Source organism: Podarcis tiliguerta, assembly GCF_965153285.1.
Source record: "Podarcis tiliguerta genome assembly, chromosome: 2".
NCBI classification, from domain to species: Eukaryota; Metazoa; Chordata; class Lepidosauria; order Squamata; family Lacertidae; genus Podarcis; species Podarcis tiliguerta.
The window spans coordinates 110478432-110496364 of NC_139535.1; the positions used below are offsets into that span (position 1 = coordinate 110478432).

At 46.5% G+C, this 17933-nt stretch overlaps 1 protein-coding gene across 27 annotated transcripts in view; it reads left to right on the forward strand.

The window, feature by feature from the left end:
• Positions 1-17933, forward strand: part of LOC310671418 (homeobox protein Hox-C5-like) — a 149457-nt gene that overhangs the window by 71208 nt on the left and 60316 nt on the right. Inside the window, exon 3 of one of the 27 annotated variants that reach the window (XM_083427440.1) lies at positions 10946-11055. The exons of 25 other annotated variants lie outside the window; for them this stretch is intronic. Coding sequence is in view for 1 of the 2 variants with exons in the window: in XM_083427423.1 (XP_083283549.1) it covers positions 10946-13265 (2320 nt within the window). In the remaining variant the exon portion in view is untranslated. Of the gene's footprint in view, positions 1-10945; positions 15983-17933 lie in introns of those variants that run through there. One more of the 27 variants, XM_083427423.1, reaches the window with a different exon arrangement.

Sequence of the window (17933 nt, forward strand, 5' to 3'; positions counted from 1 at the left end):
CATAAACTTGCAAGTCTTTCACTATATCAGATGCCAGCAAGAAAAGGGACGTGAGTTACCAAAGCACCCAGAAAGCTCAAATAACTGCAAAAAGATAACCCATAAACTGTTCTGAGGAGTGGGGAGGGGGCGAAAGAGAAGCCGAGTCTCTGAAGTCCAACCAACCCTATACCATAAAATAATGCATACGTTATTAAAGATCAGGGGGCTGAAGTTCTAGTTTCACTCAAATAGGAGTAAATTCATTGCAAGCCGTGCTACACACTAAGGTATATGCATTTACATGGAAGACAGGATTGCGCTGTAAGGGACAGAGACAGACAATGATTATTCTGGATATATTTAGAAAGTGGACTGTACAGAAAATACTGTGATCATCTACCTATAGCATTGCTGCTGTTTTGCGGATTGCCCGGCCTCAGCCCTGGAGCATACGAATATGCCTCTCAGCCCTGGAGCCTGAGCAAGTGCAGAGCGCCCATCTTTCATTGGTCAGTAGCCAACTGCACTCCCTCACAAATATGGATGTTAATATTAGCCATGGATTTATTTATTTTTGTACTCCTCCACGCTGAAAAACCATGGCTGATAACTTTGAGCTTCTGAACTTCTCCGGTTGGGGTGTTGGAGGAAAGAAATCCTTGCTTCAACGTCTTCGGGACTCCCATGTTCTCAGTGGGTTGAGGTTGAGCTCCACCCACTAACCTCCGGAAGGAACCCCAAAGCCAAAAGCTTTTTTTAAGGAAAGAAAAAGGGGGAGGTGGTTGGTGGAGCTGGCAGACGAGTTTCACCTGAGGGCTACGTTCCAGACTGATGAATTCTCGTCTGGAGAGGCCACAATTTTCTTTCGTCAGAATCTCGCAAGCCTGTGTAGGCAGGGAAAGGACGGGGAAGGCGCTAGGAGCCACCCCTCCTCCCAACAGCAAGATGTACTTCAGTGGAGCTCTTTGATTGATTGTATCTACATTTGGGGCATCAATAACACCAGCAAAGGCTTGCCCTTCATTGGAAGCCCCTGTCCTTTCTACCAGGGATGCGATTTTAGAGTAGGGCGGATGGGGACAGGACCCAGGAAGGACCAACGGCTCTTGGATGCATCCAAGACGAAGGAGCATGAATGCTGCGATACAACCATATGTGTTCACAAAGAGGTATTAGGAGCCGTTGTCATTTGAGTCACTTCATTGTTTTAACTATAGGTCATAAAAAATAGAACATAAGTGTTGGATAAAGGTGGTCTCTCCCTCCCTCCCCTCTCTCTTTCACACACACACACACACACACAGAGGCTTATTTTTACAACGGGAGAAAATATAGGTTAACACAACGACGAGTCTTGAAGCAACTTACAAGACCAGCAAATTTATCATGGCAAAGCTTTCGTGGGTTAGAGTGCACGATCTATGCTATCGGATGCAAGGTGCCGCAGCAGGCTAACATGGCTACCTCTTCGTGGAGTGAGGGGTGGGGGTGGGGAATGTGTTTTTCAAGAATAATCATACGTGGCCTGAATTACGGGTCAGAGTAGAGGGGGGCGCCGGGAAGGACGATCATCACTTTCCTTAAATGGCGCCTCTACTTGCTGTCCTTTTGTGTTCATTCTCCACCCCTGAGCATTGCGGAATAGGGTTTTGATTACTAAGGCCTGCCGATTTGTGGTAGGACAAAGGTTGGGAATGAACGACGCCTTGGAGCAAGGCCAGCACAAGACGACACTTAACAGTGCTGCAACCTTTCTTGGAGGCATGCATTCAAAACAGTTCCTTCCTTCGCTCCAAATTTTAGCAAGACTTCATTCTTTCTCTTTAGTTTGGGCTGCTGAGCTGTCACTAGTAAAAGCTCCGGTCAGTCTCCTTAAATGTTATCCTTCAGGTCAGTTGTACTGCAGCCACACACACAAACACACACACACACACACACACACACACACACACACACACAAGTCTGTGGCTTTGTCTATCTGAATTCGTTAAGTGAGGGCGCTCAGAGGTCACTGGCTAGTGGAGCCGCTTCTCTCCTCTCACCGCGCCGCCCTTTTCTCCATTGCTCCCCATAACGATTCAGTTTTCACCAATGGGAACTCTTCATTATGGATTGACCCTGCAGCCTGGCTGCTTATTATTATGGGACACTCACACGCGAAAAGGAAGCCTGGACAGAGTCCAGCCGGTGGTTACAAAGTGTTGTCATAGAGCATGTCCTAGTAATCAGATGGGAGGAAAAAAAATGTGGGTACAACAAGTCCTTATCTCGAGCTCCCCAGGCAGGACCCAACTCAGTAATGCATGGATATTTTAAGTAATAAACATGTACGTTTCTCAGAGGATGTGCATAATGTTTTTTCTTCCTCCAAAGGAAAGGAAACACACCCCTCACTCCAGCTGAATCTACACTACAGAAATGTAGGGTTTATCTGATCTGGGTTTATGTGATTTTAACATTTGACATGGCTTCCCCACAACATTTCTTGGAATTGTAGTTTGTTGAGGTCACTCAGAATTGTGGGCTAGTGCTCCAAACATGTCTCTCAGAACTATGGATCCCTGGGGAAAGGGGAAAGAAATGCTTCCCTTCCCCTTCTCATGTCCCAAGGTTGCCATGCCGAGACACCTGAGATGGGCGATAAGAAGAGCCCTGCTAGAACAAATCAAAGGCCCATTTGGACAATGTACACACAATACATTTTAAGCACCCTGGAATACTGGGAACTGTAGTTAGTTAAGGTTACTTGGAACTGGAGCTCTGAGGGACAAACTGTAGTGGGAGAATATACTTTAAATGCATGGTATGTTCTAGCATCCTGTCTCCTAGTAGCCTACTAGATGTCTTTGGGAGAGCTATAAGCAGGACATGAGAGCACTAGTATTCAGAGACATAATGTGCCTGATATTGGTGTACTATATAACCCTCATTTACTTGTAACAGACTCACAGAGAACAGGATATTATCACCTATGATTCAGCCACCATAGTCCTGTCAGTGAAGGGGCTCTCTTGATGCTTCTGTGCTGCTACATAACCAAAGTTCTCTAGGCAAGAGTACATTGAAATACAAAATAAACAATAAAAATGCAATTGCAATACAAAAATTATTGCAGTATAGATCAAGCGATAAAATTAACTGCAGGCAGGTCTTAAAACTTTATAAAGCCAATCCTCCTAACAGAAGCCATCTCAAGATCAGGACATGACATGCATGCCTGGTGGTGTGAGGGAAATCAGCTTTCAGTGACCATGTGGCTCATTCAACTTCTGATAAAGTTTCCCTTAAAGCTCTATGTATGTTATCATGCAGAGTTTGGTTTTAATCTATTTCTAGAGGATGGGAGAAGGTGCTTTGGCTAATGTGCCATAAGAATTTTGGCTGATGGTTATGGTTCCCGGTTTGCCCAGCACTTGTGCCTTTAACAGCCCAACACCGAAAACCAGAAATTAAACAGGTGATTTATTGCCCTCAGTACTTGTGTCTCCATGCCAGGAAAAGCTTCATCTGGTAAATTTCTGTCTGTCAGGCTTCTGTTAACGATGGAAACATTTATTTAAAGGGCCATTTGATCAGGTTTACTATGTGTATACACTAGGGCCATTCATAAAGTGTCTGAACTATTACAAAGGAAGAAAGCAGGAAGTTAAGCTTTAACAAACGGTGGCAGGGGAGGGTACTTAGCAGAATAATCTACTATATATTTATTTAGTATCAAAACATTCCTCTTTCTTCTCCCATCCCTTGCCTCCATGCATTCGACTCTGGCGTGGTTCATATCATACAATGTCATGTATGAGTTCTTTACAAAAAAATAAATACTGGAAGTTTGATGACCAGCAATAGAATGTATGGAGTGACTTCGTTGAAAAGCATTTTATCTAAGTTGATGTGAAAGTTCTGTGGTGTTATATATGTGAGACCCCATTTCCGACACGCAGTTATCATTGGGTGTTTTTAATCATCAAATGATGGACACACATGTGGAAACAGCTCTTTATTCTTTGGTTTCGCTAATCTCCCCTTTCTGCACATCCCACGTGCTGCTTATGTGCTTCTTTGCTCCCATCTGTTCCCAAGGCTCTCCCAATTTCACTACTCACCCCAGCCTACTGCATAATGGGAAGATCTGTAAGCACAAACTCATACCCATCCCATTCAGGCAGTCATTAGGTGCACAGCTTCTTATCTTCGGTGAGGTGGTAGTCTCATGTTCTTTCAGAGCATACCCTGGAAATGTGAGGTGGTAGTCTCATCTTCTTTCAAAGCATGCCCTGGAAACACTCAGTTTTAGCCTAGCTGCACTCATTAGCTTTCAGGCCCAATTCAAGGCACTGGTGTATTTGAGAGCATGCTGTACTGCTTATTAAGATCCAAAGGTGAGTCCTTGTTCAGCATTCCAATAATTAGACAGGTTTGTTCTACAGCCTGTCCAACAGGGCAGGGCATTTTCTGCAGTTGCACCCACACCCTGGTATACTATCCCCAGTGAGGCTTGTGTAAGGCTCTCCTTAGGACAAGAAGTTTAGACCTTTTGTGTTTGGGAAGGCATTTTTGTTTTGTTTCTTTATTGCTGTGTTCTTAGGGACTGGTTGATTATGTGACTGCCCAATTTGCAGGTTTTATATGACTGTGCTTTTGTTTTTAAGTGCTGTTGGTTTTTATTCCTTATTATCTGTTAGCTACTTTGGGTGCCATTGATGGCACTGACTGTAGTACATAAACATTATTAACAGCCAGGCAGTCAGGGGATCAACAAGGAAAGGTTTCCCCAGCAGTGGAATATGCAGTGAGATGAAAATATTTCACCTGCTAAATTTGTGCTTAACGCACAGAAGCTCTTCACTCACCATTCATAAATGCAGTGGCGTAGCGTGGGTTGTCAGCACCCGGGGCAAGGCAAGTAATTTGCGCCCCACCCTGCTGCACTGTCCCTCCCCCAGATAGTCCCTCACTCTCTCTCCGCACCGCACCGCACGCCTGGCACCCTCCCCTCCACAGTGGGCGGTGACCCGGCGGCTCTGATCGGATTCGCACAGCCAGCACTGCAGTGAGAGAGAGTGAGTGAGCCAGGTAGGGGCAGGGAGCTGCAAGTGCGAGCCCCCCCCCCGATGTTGCGCCCGGTGCGGCCGGCCCCCCCTGCACCCCCCACGCTACGCCACTGCGTAAATGTGTTTTAAGTGTAAAGGTACAACTGAGGATTGTTTACAGATGCGCAATAATCCTGGGTGTACACAATGTTCCTTATGGAGTGAGAGACTCAGTGAGATCTAGCATTGTGCTTATTGACAACAGAAGCAAGGGGAACTTGTGGTCCTCAAGTGAGATGACTGCTATGTTTTCAACTGTAGTTCCTGACTCTTGGCCATGATGACTGGGGCTGATGGATTATGGATGGTGGTATGGTGGGAAAGGCTGACAGAGTATGGTTCAGGATAGGGTCAACCATGCTCCTCAAATCAGATTATGAGTGTCTCCCAAGGAAGTCAGTGCAGAGATGATTGTGTTATTGCTACTGTTGATTAAATAGTAAGAGTATTATCTGTATGTGTGGTGAGCTAAGCAGGAGACAAGTCTTTATCTCAGAGTTTACAATCAGAACTATGGAGAAGCTCAGTGATTAGGGTGAGCATAACTGAGACCAGTCATTTTTAAAACTAGCAGTACTGTACAGTACTATAATTGTCTACCCAGATATAAGTCTCATTGTTTTCAATGAAGTTTGCTCCAAGGAAGAAATGCATTTTTTGAGCCTAAATCCTTGTCATCATGGAACTGCTGCTACACACGATAATCTCCATGTGAAACCTCTGCATGTCCGCCATAGAATCACTGTATCTTGAAAAAGATTCTGGCTTGCAGTTTGGAGAACATCTTCAAATTCTTATTCTCAAATTGCCCCAGAAAATCTGACACCCAAGGACTTGCCCTGCCCATAGGGTGGCCATGTGGCCTCCCTTATAGCCTTCTCTTTGAAGGAGTCCTCTCTTTGAAGGGCTGTCCAGTCTGAGTCTGTTTTAAAGATAAAGAACAATAAGAAGGGCGATCAGAGAGGGGGCTTTGAAGTTACCCATCAGCAATTAGCACCTGGATAACACAGGTTACCTGGTCAATATTCCCCATTATGGTGAGATACGTCATAGTTCTATTTCAATTACAGTAATTGTTTCTAAATTTAAACCTCTCTCTCTCTCTCTCTCTCTCTCTCTCTCTCTCTCTCTCTCTCAGCACACACACACACAATATACACCCCACATATTAGTAAATGCAAAATTTGTGCAAATTCATGTCCTCCCTTTTGGCAGTGCAAAGATGGCCACCATATCTGCCTGACATTTCCCTATAATTTTGTTCTACATGGAAGGATCAGTGTGGTGTACAAGTTATCCGGTTGTCATTAGTTTTGAACTTCTCATTGATGAAGTTTGGATAAGCTTCTAAGGAGCCTGGCTCAACAACATCTGGCCTAGAGAAAAGTGGGGAAATGATCTCAGAAATAAGGTAGTGGGAGAGAATGCAATTGTTTTCCCTTATCTGTTAAGATATGGGGGGCGGGGGGTTGACTAAGAGGTTAAACTACAGAAGCAGGAATTTCTTTGGGAAAACTTGTGTTTGGGGGTCAATATTTCTGAGCTGCCTTGGAAACCTTCAATTTTCATGATGTTAGATAGGTGTCCTTATGGTATGATTTGGGTCAGCGGTGTGGAACCTGTGGCCCTCCTGATGTTGTTGGACCCTAGCCCTCATCAGCCACAGCCAGCATGGCCAGTGGTCAGGGCTGATAGGAGCCACAGTCAACAGGTTCCCAATCACTGCTTTAAAGGAAGATGAGACTTGTTCATAAAGGGTGGGTATCAATTGCCATTGGCCATGATACCTAGACAGAACCTCAGTGGATACAGACAATACACATCTTTGAATACGTGATGCTGAAATACACATCAGAGAATGGGCACCACCTTCATGCCCTCCTTGTGAGCTTCCAGAGTTATTTGGTTGGTCTGGAAAGAGAATGCGGAACTAGATGGATGTTCACCATCTGATCTGGCAAGCTTTTAAAATGTTCTTATCTATCAGTGTGTTATTATCTGTGATGAATCTATATGCATTAGAATGAAATTAGAATGAAACACACTTTGTGTGTGTGTTGTGGAAGGTGGGTTTTCCACTCCCCCCCCTTTCCTTTTGCTATGCCAGTTCCAGGTTGAAGGTGTAGCTGAGCGTCCAAGGATTAGACTGTTGAAGGGATCCATGGTCTTTGGGTCCAAACACACTAGCCCCCCGCCCCAGAATATCCTGTTACCAGAATATCTTGGTGAAGGTGGCGCCTCTACCATTACAGAGCCACTGCTGCCAGATGGAGGTGCTCCTCTTTGCTGATGGAGGCTGGCAGAGAGGCAGCTACACACCATCTACATACAAACAGAAGAATCTGCCTTCCACTGGCTCAGGCCACTGGTCCATCGGGGTCAGTACTGTCCACACGGACTGTCAGCAGCTCTCTCGGGGGTTTCAGGCACACTTCTCCCCCCATCCCACTTGGAGATTCCAGGAGTTGAACCCAAGACCTTCTGAATGCTAAGCAGATGCTCTGCCCACTGAGCTCTGTCCTTTCCAAATGTGCACGATGTAAGGAAGATTGCTCCGTGAGGCAGCAATCCTGGGTACACTTATCTGGAACTTACTTTTGGATAGACATGCATGGAATTGTGACATGAAGCAGGAAGTCCCTGCTTCCAAGGCAGCCTTATAGACTTCTCTCCCTGCCCCCCCCCCCCCAATATGTGCTGCAGGGTTAATACCAGCAACTCCTAATAGGGGCAGAATCATATTGTTGGAATGGGTCGTGTAGGGCCATCTAGTCCAACCTCCTGATTTATGCAGGAAATCCAGAGCCAGAGCATCCTCAACAGATAGCTATCCAGCCTTCACTAGAAGAACACCCCTTCCCTCCCTCTGGGTAATTGCTTCCATTGTCAAGATGCTCTAACTATCGGTAGGTTTTTCCTAATGTTCAATCTAATGTTAAGGCAGAGATGGGTGGGGGAATTTTTCAGCCAGATGGTCAGATTCCCTTGTGGGCCAGTGAGGGGGTGGGACATGGTAGAATCCTGAGGGCCACATAGAGAACTCTGGGTGCACATTTGGCCCCTGGGTCTGAGGTCCCACATCCCTGTTATGAGAATCGCTGAAGACTTCTGAACACTCCCTAAATAAGGGGTGTTGAATCTGTAGCTCTCCAAATATTTATTTATTTTTAAAAAAGGGAACGCCTCATGAATTTGCGTGTCATCCTTACACAAGGGCCATGCTAATCTTCTCTGTATCATTCCAATTTTAGTATATGTGCTGCCAAAGCAAGCACCTCTCCAAATATTGTTGAGCTCCAATTCCAGCAGTCCCAGCTACTATGGTCAATGTTCATGGATGGTGGGAACTGGAGTTTGAGAACATCTGGAGAGCTGCAGCTTCCCCATCCCATCCCTGCTCTAATGAGTTAAACAAGCATTATTATGTATAGTGCAGTGATGTATAAGCTGGGTGACTGGGGTGATATCCATTTTCTTCCTGCAAATGATTAAAACAACCCAAACAATGATGATGACATCTGTGAACCCAGAACTAAAACTCTGCACACTTCCAGAGCACTGAAGACTATGGCTCTTCTTTGTATGGTGGTTTTTTTTCTTGGCTGAAGTTCAGAATTTGCATCTGGGTATCATCTCCCAACAGATGTGCAAATTTTCTATTGCTTTGAAAAAGAGCTGCTGCACCTCTTGAGAGTTTAAAATGCTGTAAGGCTTGTTCACACAATCAGAAATACGAAGGGCAGAGTGGACCACTGAAATTTCTTAGGCTGACCTCTGAGATAGGACATAAACCATTCAATGGCCTATAGTTATTACTCACAGATCAAGGTCATTAGTTGGAATATAATGCATTCTCTCTCTCTCTCTCTCTCTCTCTCTCTCTCTCTCTCTCTCTCTCCTCTTCCTCTCATTTTTAAACTAGTATGGCTTGCCTTGAGCGATGTGAGAGGAGATCTCCCCTCCCCTTGAACACTATCAACCAAATGGTTGCATCATTTTACTGCCATCTATTTGTGTTTGCTTCCTTGTTTGAACCTGCTTGGCCCTGCTCTCCTGACAATGCATCTTTACCTTTCTCTGTTGGATTAAAGGAATGTTTTCAAAAGGGCTAATGCATGGCTGTACAGTGGTACCTCGGGTTACATACGCTTCAGGTTACAGACTCCGCCCAGAAATAGTACCTCGGGTTAAGAACTTTGCTTCAGGCTGAGAACAGAAATCGTGCTCTGGCGGCGTGGCGGCAGCAGGAGACCCCATTAGCTAAAGTGGTGCTTCAGCTTAAGAACAGTTTCAGGTTAAGAACGGACCTCCGGAATGAATTAAGTACTTAACCCGAGGTACCACTGTATTCAAAAAGATCACACTACCTGATTATCATTTAGATTGAAGGGGATTCATAAAACCTACCATCCTACCACATCATGATTTTATTTTGCAGTTACCTGGCTCTTCCTTTTAGAGTGGCATTGGATAGATGAACTGCATTTGTATGTTATGTACCTTCCTCAAAGTCACTCAGTGTAGAATATATGGGGTTACTCCCACTTTATCCTGTGCCATGCACAGATTGAGAGACAGTGGCTGCCACACAGCTAACCAGTGACCTTCATAGTAGAGCAATTATTTGAATGCAGCCCTCCCCGTCACTTTCTCTACCCACTACATTGTTGTTGTTTAGTCGTTTAGTCGTGTCCAACTCTTCGGGACCCCATGGACCAGAGCACGCCAGGCACTCCTGACTTCCACTGCCTCACGCAGTTTGGTCAAACTCATGTTGGTAGCTTCAAGAACACTGTCCAACCATCTCTGTCGTTCCCTTCTCCTTGTGCCCTCCATCTTTCCCAACGTCAGGATTTTTTCCAGGGAGTCTTCTCTTCTCATGAGGTGGCCAAAGTATTGGAGCCTCAGCTTCAGGATCTGTCCTTCCAGTGAGCACCCAGGGCTGATTTCCTTAAGAATGGATAGGTCTGATCTTCTTGCAGTCCATGGGACTCTCAGGAGTCTCCTCCAGCACCATAATTCAAAAGCATCAATTCTTCGGCGATCAGCTTTCTTGATGATCCAGCTCTCACTTCAATACATCACTACATACATATATCTCCTTCATGGATCACTGCCTTGTCATGGTGAAGGGGCTTGAATAACTCAGAGAAACTATGAGCTATGCTGTGCAGGGCCACCCAAGATGGACAGGTCATAGTGGAGAGTTTTGACTAAGCGTGATCCACCTGGAGCAGGAACTGGCAAGCCACTCCAGTATCCCTGCCAAGAAAACTCCATGAACAAAGACCCACTACATTTCACAATCAGTTGTATGACCACAACAAACCACACCGAGCCTTCCCCAGAGGGTGACATGGTTACTCACTGCTGGGGTGGCCCGATAAAATCAAGGAAACCACTATTAGTTATAACAGAAGAGGGAATCTCTGCAGATGTAGCCTGATTTCATTTTCACTGGGTCCCTCTTAGTCACTGCATATTGGGAAAATTAGCTGTACAGTACAAAGTATCCTTTTCCAGTGCAGTCATACTACTGCATCTGTTTCTAGCTCAGTGGGTAAAGCATGAGACTCTTAATCTCAGGATCACTGGTTCTTGCCCCACATTGGGCAAAAGTATCCTGCATTGCAGGGGGTTGAACAAGATGACTCTTGGGTTCCCTTCCAACTCTAAAAATCTGTGATTCTAGGAAGAGGCATACACTGTGAAAGTGCTGCAGTTGTGTTATGCAGGCAGCAAGAGACCCCAGCCATGTATGCAGAGATCTGCTTACAAGTTTTAAGGTGAACACATACTATTTAGAAGGCTTTCTAACACATCAGCCCAACTTCATTCTTCTTATAAACCAGATATATTATCCCTGATTACAGGGAGCTGCTGAGACGCCCAAGGGAGATCCGTGCAGTGGCTGCGGGTGACTACCAAGAGCCAGAGCTTCAACCCCAGGAGAATCGTGGATCTGTTACTTATCGACCGGCTAGTCCAACGAGAGTCTGCTTGTCAGAAGGCTATTGGGAGCCTAGGATGTCAGCTCAACAGTACGAAGAGGAGGAGGACTATGGGCCACGCTCCGGACCCTCTTGCTTGAATGGGGAGAAGGAACCTCGGCGTCTGGAGGGACAAGCACCGAGTTATCACCCTGCCCCGAGGTACAGCGATGACCAGGAACTGCGAGGTGTGGCCCTGAGATGCGCGACTCGTGAGTTTAGCCTATGGGATTTGGATTTTCGCCTCTTCCCTGCTTATAAACCTCCCATGGACGTTTTGTATTATTTTACATTGTTTGAACTGAGTTGTCGAGATTGGGGAGTTCCCCCAAGACTGTATATGATCATTCTGAGAACCCTAGTCAGTGGAGAACTGGCTGATTTAATGGGACGGGTATCCTTATCATATCCTATGGACTATGAACATTATAAGCACCTTGCTTTGCAAATATATGGTCAGAGGGCTGAGAGCTATAGGCAGGCTTTCCGAAAGGTTGATAAAGCTGCCTCAGCTGAAAGCCTGACCCTCGTTGCTGCTAAAATGGCACAGAATTTTGAATTGTGGATGTCTGCAGCGGATGTAACTACCTTTGAAGGGTTGAAACAATTGATTCTCAAAGAACAGTTTAACCGCCTTTTGCCTGCGGAATTGGCAAGCTTGGTTGCGGACCAAAGCCCTGCTACTATTGAGCAAGCCGTACAGTTTGCTGAGACTTTTAGGCTCAACAGGTCTCATCAGGGAAACAAAAGCCAGCCGGTTGGGAATCGACTGAAGGCTCTGGGATCGAAAGGGAGGTCTGCCTTTCAGCCCAAGAAACCATGGAAAAGTATCCCTGCTGTTTCGGAAGATCTTGGGTCTTCTGCTGCGTTGAGGGATTTGCGATTGTTTGAAGCCGAGCAAATATCTGATCCCTCCTTGCAAGCTTGCTGGGATGCTGTGGAGAGCCCTCCCCAAGGAAAGAGGCAAGTCCGCTTCTTGCATGAAAAGGGGCTCTTGTACAGGCAGTTCTGGCCAAAGAAGATCAAAGACAAAGACATTGTTTTGCAGCTGGTGATTCCTGGGTCAAGGCATCCTAAGGTACTGGACTTAGCCCATCATGATGGTCTGGCAGGCCACTTGGGGGTACAGAAGACCCTGGAACGCATCAGCCGGTACTTTTACTGGCCTGATGTGCACCAAAGTGTAAAGAACTTTGTACGCTCTTGTGTTGTGTGTCAAAAAACAGGGAATGATAAAGACAGCATGCCTAATACCTTACAGAGTGTACCTCTTGACGCAAATGTTTTGGAAAAATGGGGAATAGACTTGGTGGGCCCCCTGCAGAAAACCCGTGCTGGGAAGCAGTATGTTTGTGTAATAATTGATTATGCCTCTAGATATGTTTGGGCTACAAGCTTGCCCAATACTTCTGCCCAAAATCTTGCGAAAGCTTTGGTTTTGGCCTTTGGTTCTTTGGGGATACCTAAGGTTCTAGTGAGTGATCTGGGAACCAATGTATTGGCTGAGCTAACCCAGACGGTTTTGCAGCTGGCAAAGGTCCACCATCACACTAGTATTGCATATCAGCACCACGGAAATGGGCTTATAAAAAGAGTTCAGAAAACTCTTGTGCAGATGTTGCGGAAGTGTGCCCTGGCCCATGGGTCAGGCTGGGATCAAGATCTGCCTTTAGTTGTGTCTGCTTACAATGATGCTTATCAAAGGAGTCTAGGGTTTGCGCCCAACCAATTGATTTTTGGTCGACTCTTGAATACTCCTCTGTCCATGCTCCGGAGGGAGTGGGAGGGGTCGGAGGAGGAGATTAAGGTACCTTCTGTGTCTGAGTATTTTGCTAACCTGAGGCAGACGTTGTCTGACATGTGGCAACTTGCCAAGGAGAATTTGGAGGGCGCTCGGTTGGAACAGAAACGTTGTTATGATTTGAAGGCGGTGACAAAAAGTTTTGAAGTGGGAGATCAGGTTTTAGTGTTGAAACCCACCCGACCCCACAAACTGGTAGTCAAATGGCATGGGCCTGGCATAGTGAAGGCCAAGTTGAGCTCTGTGCGCTATCTGGTGGAATGCCAGGAGCTGCATGATGGATCAAGAGAATATCATGCCAATTCTTTGAAAAGGTACCTTGAATCTGAGCTTGCTGTGTTGTCCATCTCTGGAGGTCGAGAGGAGGTACCTACAGCCCCTAAAGACCTCTTGGAGGAATAAAAACAGGCTGGAAGTACAGTCATACCTTGGATTACAGCCGCTTCAGGTTGCCGCTTTTGGGGTTGCGGACTGCCGAAACCTGGAAGTACTGGAACAGATTACTTCCAGGTTTCGGCAGTCACGCATGCGCAGAAGAGCTAAATGGCTTTGCGCATGTGCAGAAGCATCGAATCACAACCTGTGCATGCACAGATGCAGGTTGCGAACGCTGCAGGTTGCGAATGTGCATCCCGCACGAATCACGTTCGCAACCCGAGCGTCCACTGTATCTCGGATGTGTTACGCAATCCCTACCTTGTATGAACAACAGGCTAGGGGGCTCTTTGATGTTCTACAGTCTTTTGACCGTACTTTCAGTACTAAACCAGGGAGGACTCATTTGATGCAGCACCATTTTAACAATTGCATCACGGGCTTATAGAGTCAGTGAAGCTCATGCCCGAAGCATCGAGGCTGAATTGTGGGAAATGCTTGATTATAGAGTTATAGAGCCCAGTGAGAGTGCCTGGGCCTCTCCCATCCTTTTGGTCCCTAAGGCTTATTCCACCATTCGTTTTTGTGTGGATTATTGGCATATGAATTCTGTGACCCTCCCTGATGTTTGTCCCTTGCCCAGAATTGACACCCTGATTGAAAAGCTAGGGAGAGCAAAGTTCATCACGGTGCTGGATTTGACCAAAGGATTTTGGCAAATTCCTTTGTCCTCTGAGGCGTCAGAAAAATCTGCCTTCGTTACCCATGTGGGTCTAGATCAATTTAAGGTGTTACCTTTTGGATTGCGCAATGCGCCCGTGGCATTCCAGCGACTGATTAATTCTCTGATACATGATGTGAGCGTTTTTTGTTGTGCCTACTTAGATGATCTGGCTATCTTTTCTAATTCCTGGGGGGTAGCATCTTAGGCATGTGCAGAGTGTTTTATCACGGCTACAGGAAGCCAACCTGACGGTGAAGATCTCCAAGTGTCAGTTTGCTCAAGGAGAGGTGATTTATTTGGGGTTTAGGGTGGGGTCTGGAAATATCAAATCCCTGGAGGCCAAGGTCCAGCGTGTACAGAAACGGCCTCACCCTCAGACAAAAGGGGATGTGCAGTCCTTTATTGGGCTAGTGAATTATTATCGAAGGTTTATTAACCATTTTGCAACCCTTGCCACCCCTTTGACGAATTTGCGTAAGAAATCTCTGCCTGTTAAGGTGACCTGGACTGAGGAGTGTCAGCGTGCTTTTGAAATGTTAAAACAGGCATTAGTGAGCTCAACGGTGATGCCAACGCTTTGTAGTACAGACAGACGCTAGCCAAACAGGATTAGGGGGTGTACAGCTTCAGCAAGATGAGGAAAGAACCTGGCGTCCAGTTGTGTATTTGAGCAAAAAGTTGCTACCACGTGAGCAGAATTATTCCACTGTCGAAAAAGAATGTCTTGCTTTGGTTTGGGCTTTGGTCAAACTCCACGCCTAACTTGTGGGGGAATAATTTTGAAGTCCAAACTGACCATTCACCTTTGTGCTGGTTAGAAAGAGTGAAACACACTAACCAGAAGTTACTCAGATGGAGTCTGACCCTGCAAGACTATCAGTTCACAGTTTCTCATACACCTGGGAAAATGAACCTAGTCGCGGACACCCTGTCCTGCTTGTACCTGTCTGTGGAGCGAGTTGCTATTTTAGAGGTACAGTGGTACCTCTGGATGCGAACGGGATCCGTTCCGGAGCCCCGTTTGCATCCTGAGCAGAACGCAACCCACATCTGCGTGTCTGCGCGTCTGTGCGTCGTGACTCGCTGTTTCTGCGCATGCGCGTGATGTCATTTTGAGCGTCTGCGCATGCGCGAGCGGCAAAACCCAGAAGTAACCTGTTCCGTTACTTCCAGGTCACCAGGGAATGCAACCTGAAAATGCTCAACCTGAAGTGTCTTTAACCCGAGGTATGACTGTACTGAATGCCCCAGATTGGTTGGAACTACCTCAATTGTGTAAATAGTACTGATAAAATTTAGGGGCTTAACCCTTTACGGTAATTTCATCTTAAAGGGGAGGGTGTAGTGAAGTTGGGAAATCTTGGTATGTCAAATGCTGGTTCACGCAGGAGTGAGGCATTGTGGGAGAGATAAAACTGTGGCCTTCTGGGGAATGGGTATCTGGTCTTTTTAAACGTAAAACTCCCTGTCTCTAGAGGTGTGAATCAATTACATCTTGACTCTAGGCAGGATGAGATGTTATCTGATTTGTAGACCCTGGCGCAGCTGGGGGCCTGAGTATGGATTGGGTTGTAAAAAGGTACAGGAGGCTATCAAGTAATATACAACTTGGGAGCCTGGTACATGAAAGAGAGCCCTGGGAACAGAGGGAACAGCCTTTTGATCTCATGGTCTCTGAGTCTAAACAAAGTTCAGCTGTGCCGGTCTCCTGACAATCAGAAGATATAGTCTCATCATACAGCCATTGGTAAATTGGTAATTGACCTAAAGAAATGATTGGTCCCTAACCTGTCCTCCACGTGGGTTTTCAAGGATAAAGGATCTGGGAATTCAGATGCAAATTGCAGAACATCTTGCCCTGGTATTTCGCCTCTTGACTACTCGCTGTGTTTTGAACTATTGTTGCTGGGTGTGTATGGTTTTAGCTAGTTATATTTTACGATGTTTTTATTTTTTGTTTGTAACCTTCTAAGAAATGTGCAACTTTTTGAGTGGCTTTTTCAATAAACTTGGAAACGGACTTTTTGTCTTTTGTACTCTGTGCCTTTGCTTGGGGAAGCTAAACGGGTGCCTTATCGTTTGGACACCTACCTGTTGAATTTCTGTCTGTGTCACGGTAAAGTGACTCAGGGCTGGGCAAACTTGGTAAATATCGAAGGGGGGGGGGTTCTCCTTCTTGAACCCCATTCAAGGGTGGTCCAGGAAAGGAGGTGGGGGCAGCTTTACTGTTTGGCTTGTGATTTGCAACAACTAGCGACCTCTCCCCCTTCCTGGCCAAGTCCTGCTGGTGTCTAGCAAGAATGGTCAGGGAGGTGTGGATAGTCCCACTCACTACTAATATGAATTAGAAGGGGAAAAAATATTGAAATTAATTGGGCCAATTAAAAGAAATATCTGAGATGCTTCAAGTGTACTCCTAAATGTGTAAAGTGTGGGCGCAATAGGGATCATACAAGCACACTTGACAGGGAGCTGGTAGCGGCTGCAGGTGTCGCCTGGGTGCCAAACCTGCATTTGTTGCCATGCAATGTGTGGTCGTGGCCCACAGGGACAGAGGAATACAACTTTCAGTTAGGTTTGCTGAAGGAAAGTGTCTTATAATAGTGTCTTCTCCCTTACAGACTTTCCCATACTCTGAGATCTGACAGGGATGTCCTTTGATGGTCCCACATCATCCTGAAATTAGATATGCGGTGAGGCAGGAAAGGCCATCCTCAATACAGGAGACCCAACTCTGTAATAACCTCTCTTTACAAAACTGAGTAGTGCCAACTCTTCTAAGTTTTCATTACCAATTAAAAATGTATTTATTCACCTAGGCCTTGGGGTGACCTGTTGACCGCTTATGTCTACTGTTTCTTGTTACCTATCTTTTTTGGGGGGTGTATGGGGTGTTAAGGGACGCGGGTAGCGCTGTGGGTTCAACCACAGAGCCAAGACTTGCCGATCAGAAGGTCGGCAGTTCGAATCCCTGTGACGGGGTGAGCTCCCGTTGCTTGGTCTCTGCTCCTGCCAACCTAGCAGTTCAAAAGCATGTCAAAGTGCAAGTAGATAAATAGGTACCGCTCCGGTGGGAAGGTAAACGGCATTTCCGTGCGCTGCTCTGGTTCACCAGAAGCAGCTTAGTCATGCTGGCCACATGACCCGGAAGCTGTACGCCGGCTCCCTCGGCCAATAAAGCGAGATGAGCGCCGCAACCCCAGAGTCAGCCAAGAATGGACCTAATGGTCAGGGGTCCCTTTACCCTTTATGTTTATGGGGTGTTAGAGGAGGGGTAGAACCTCTGGTGAGGAACATGTCATCCTCCTTCTGAGGTAGATCCATCTTTGGTCCCCACCCTGCACTCAGCTCTCACCTGTGGCTCCTAGAAGCTGTCAGCATGAGACAGCGGCCACACCCCAGGAACAGCTTTGACTGGCCGGCTAAACTAGGTGAGGGTAGCTGACGGGTCTCAAACCCTTGGTGAGTCAGTGACATTCCTTGCATGCCAAGACAGGCTCTGGTGGAGTGAGCGGTTGAGACCAATTGTGGGTCTAACAGTCAAGAAGGCAGTTTCTGCACGTGCTGTACAGGGAAGTGAGGGGCAGATGGGGCTTGTCAACCTGGGAAGGTAGCCCATTTGGAGAAGGACAACTCTGATCCTAAACCGCTGCTGCCTTACAGGATATCTCTGGGAGAAGAAAAGGCTAGGGAGTAAATTCTGCACAAACCTGGAGTGGAGTCTCTAAGGCAGTTAGATGGCATCTTGTATGCCTCCTTCTGGCAACTCTGGCAGTCAAGCTGGTGCCAAACAAATTGTTCTGTTTTCCTTTGGACCACATCAGCAAGGCCAGGGGCAGGCAACCTAATCACTTTCTCAATCCGGCCCAGTGGCGTAGCGTGGGTTGTCAGCACCCGGGGCAAGGCAAGTAATTGTGCCCCTTAACCCGTGGGTTTTAGCAGGGGGCAGAGAGCTGCGAGTGCGAGCGCCC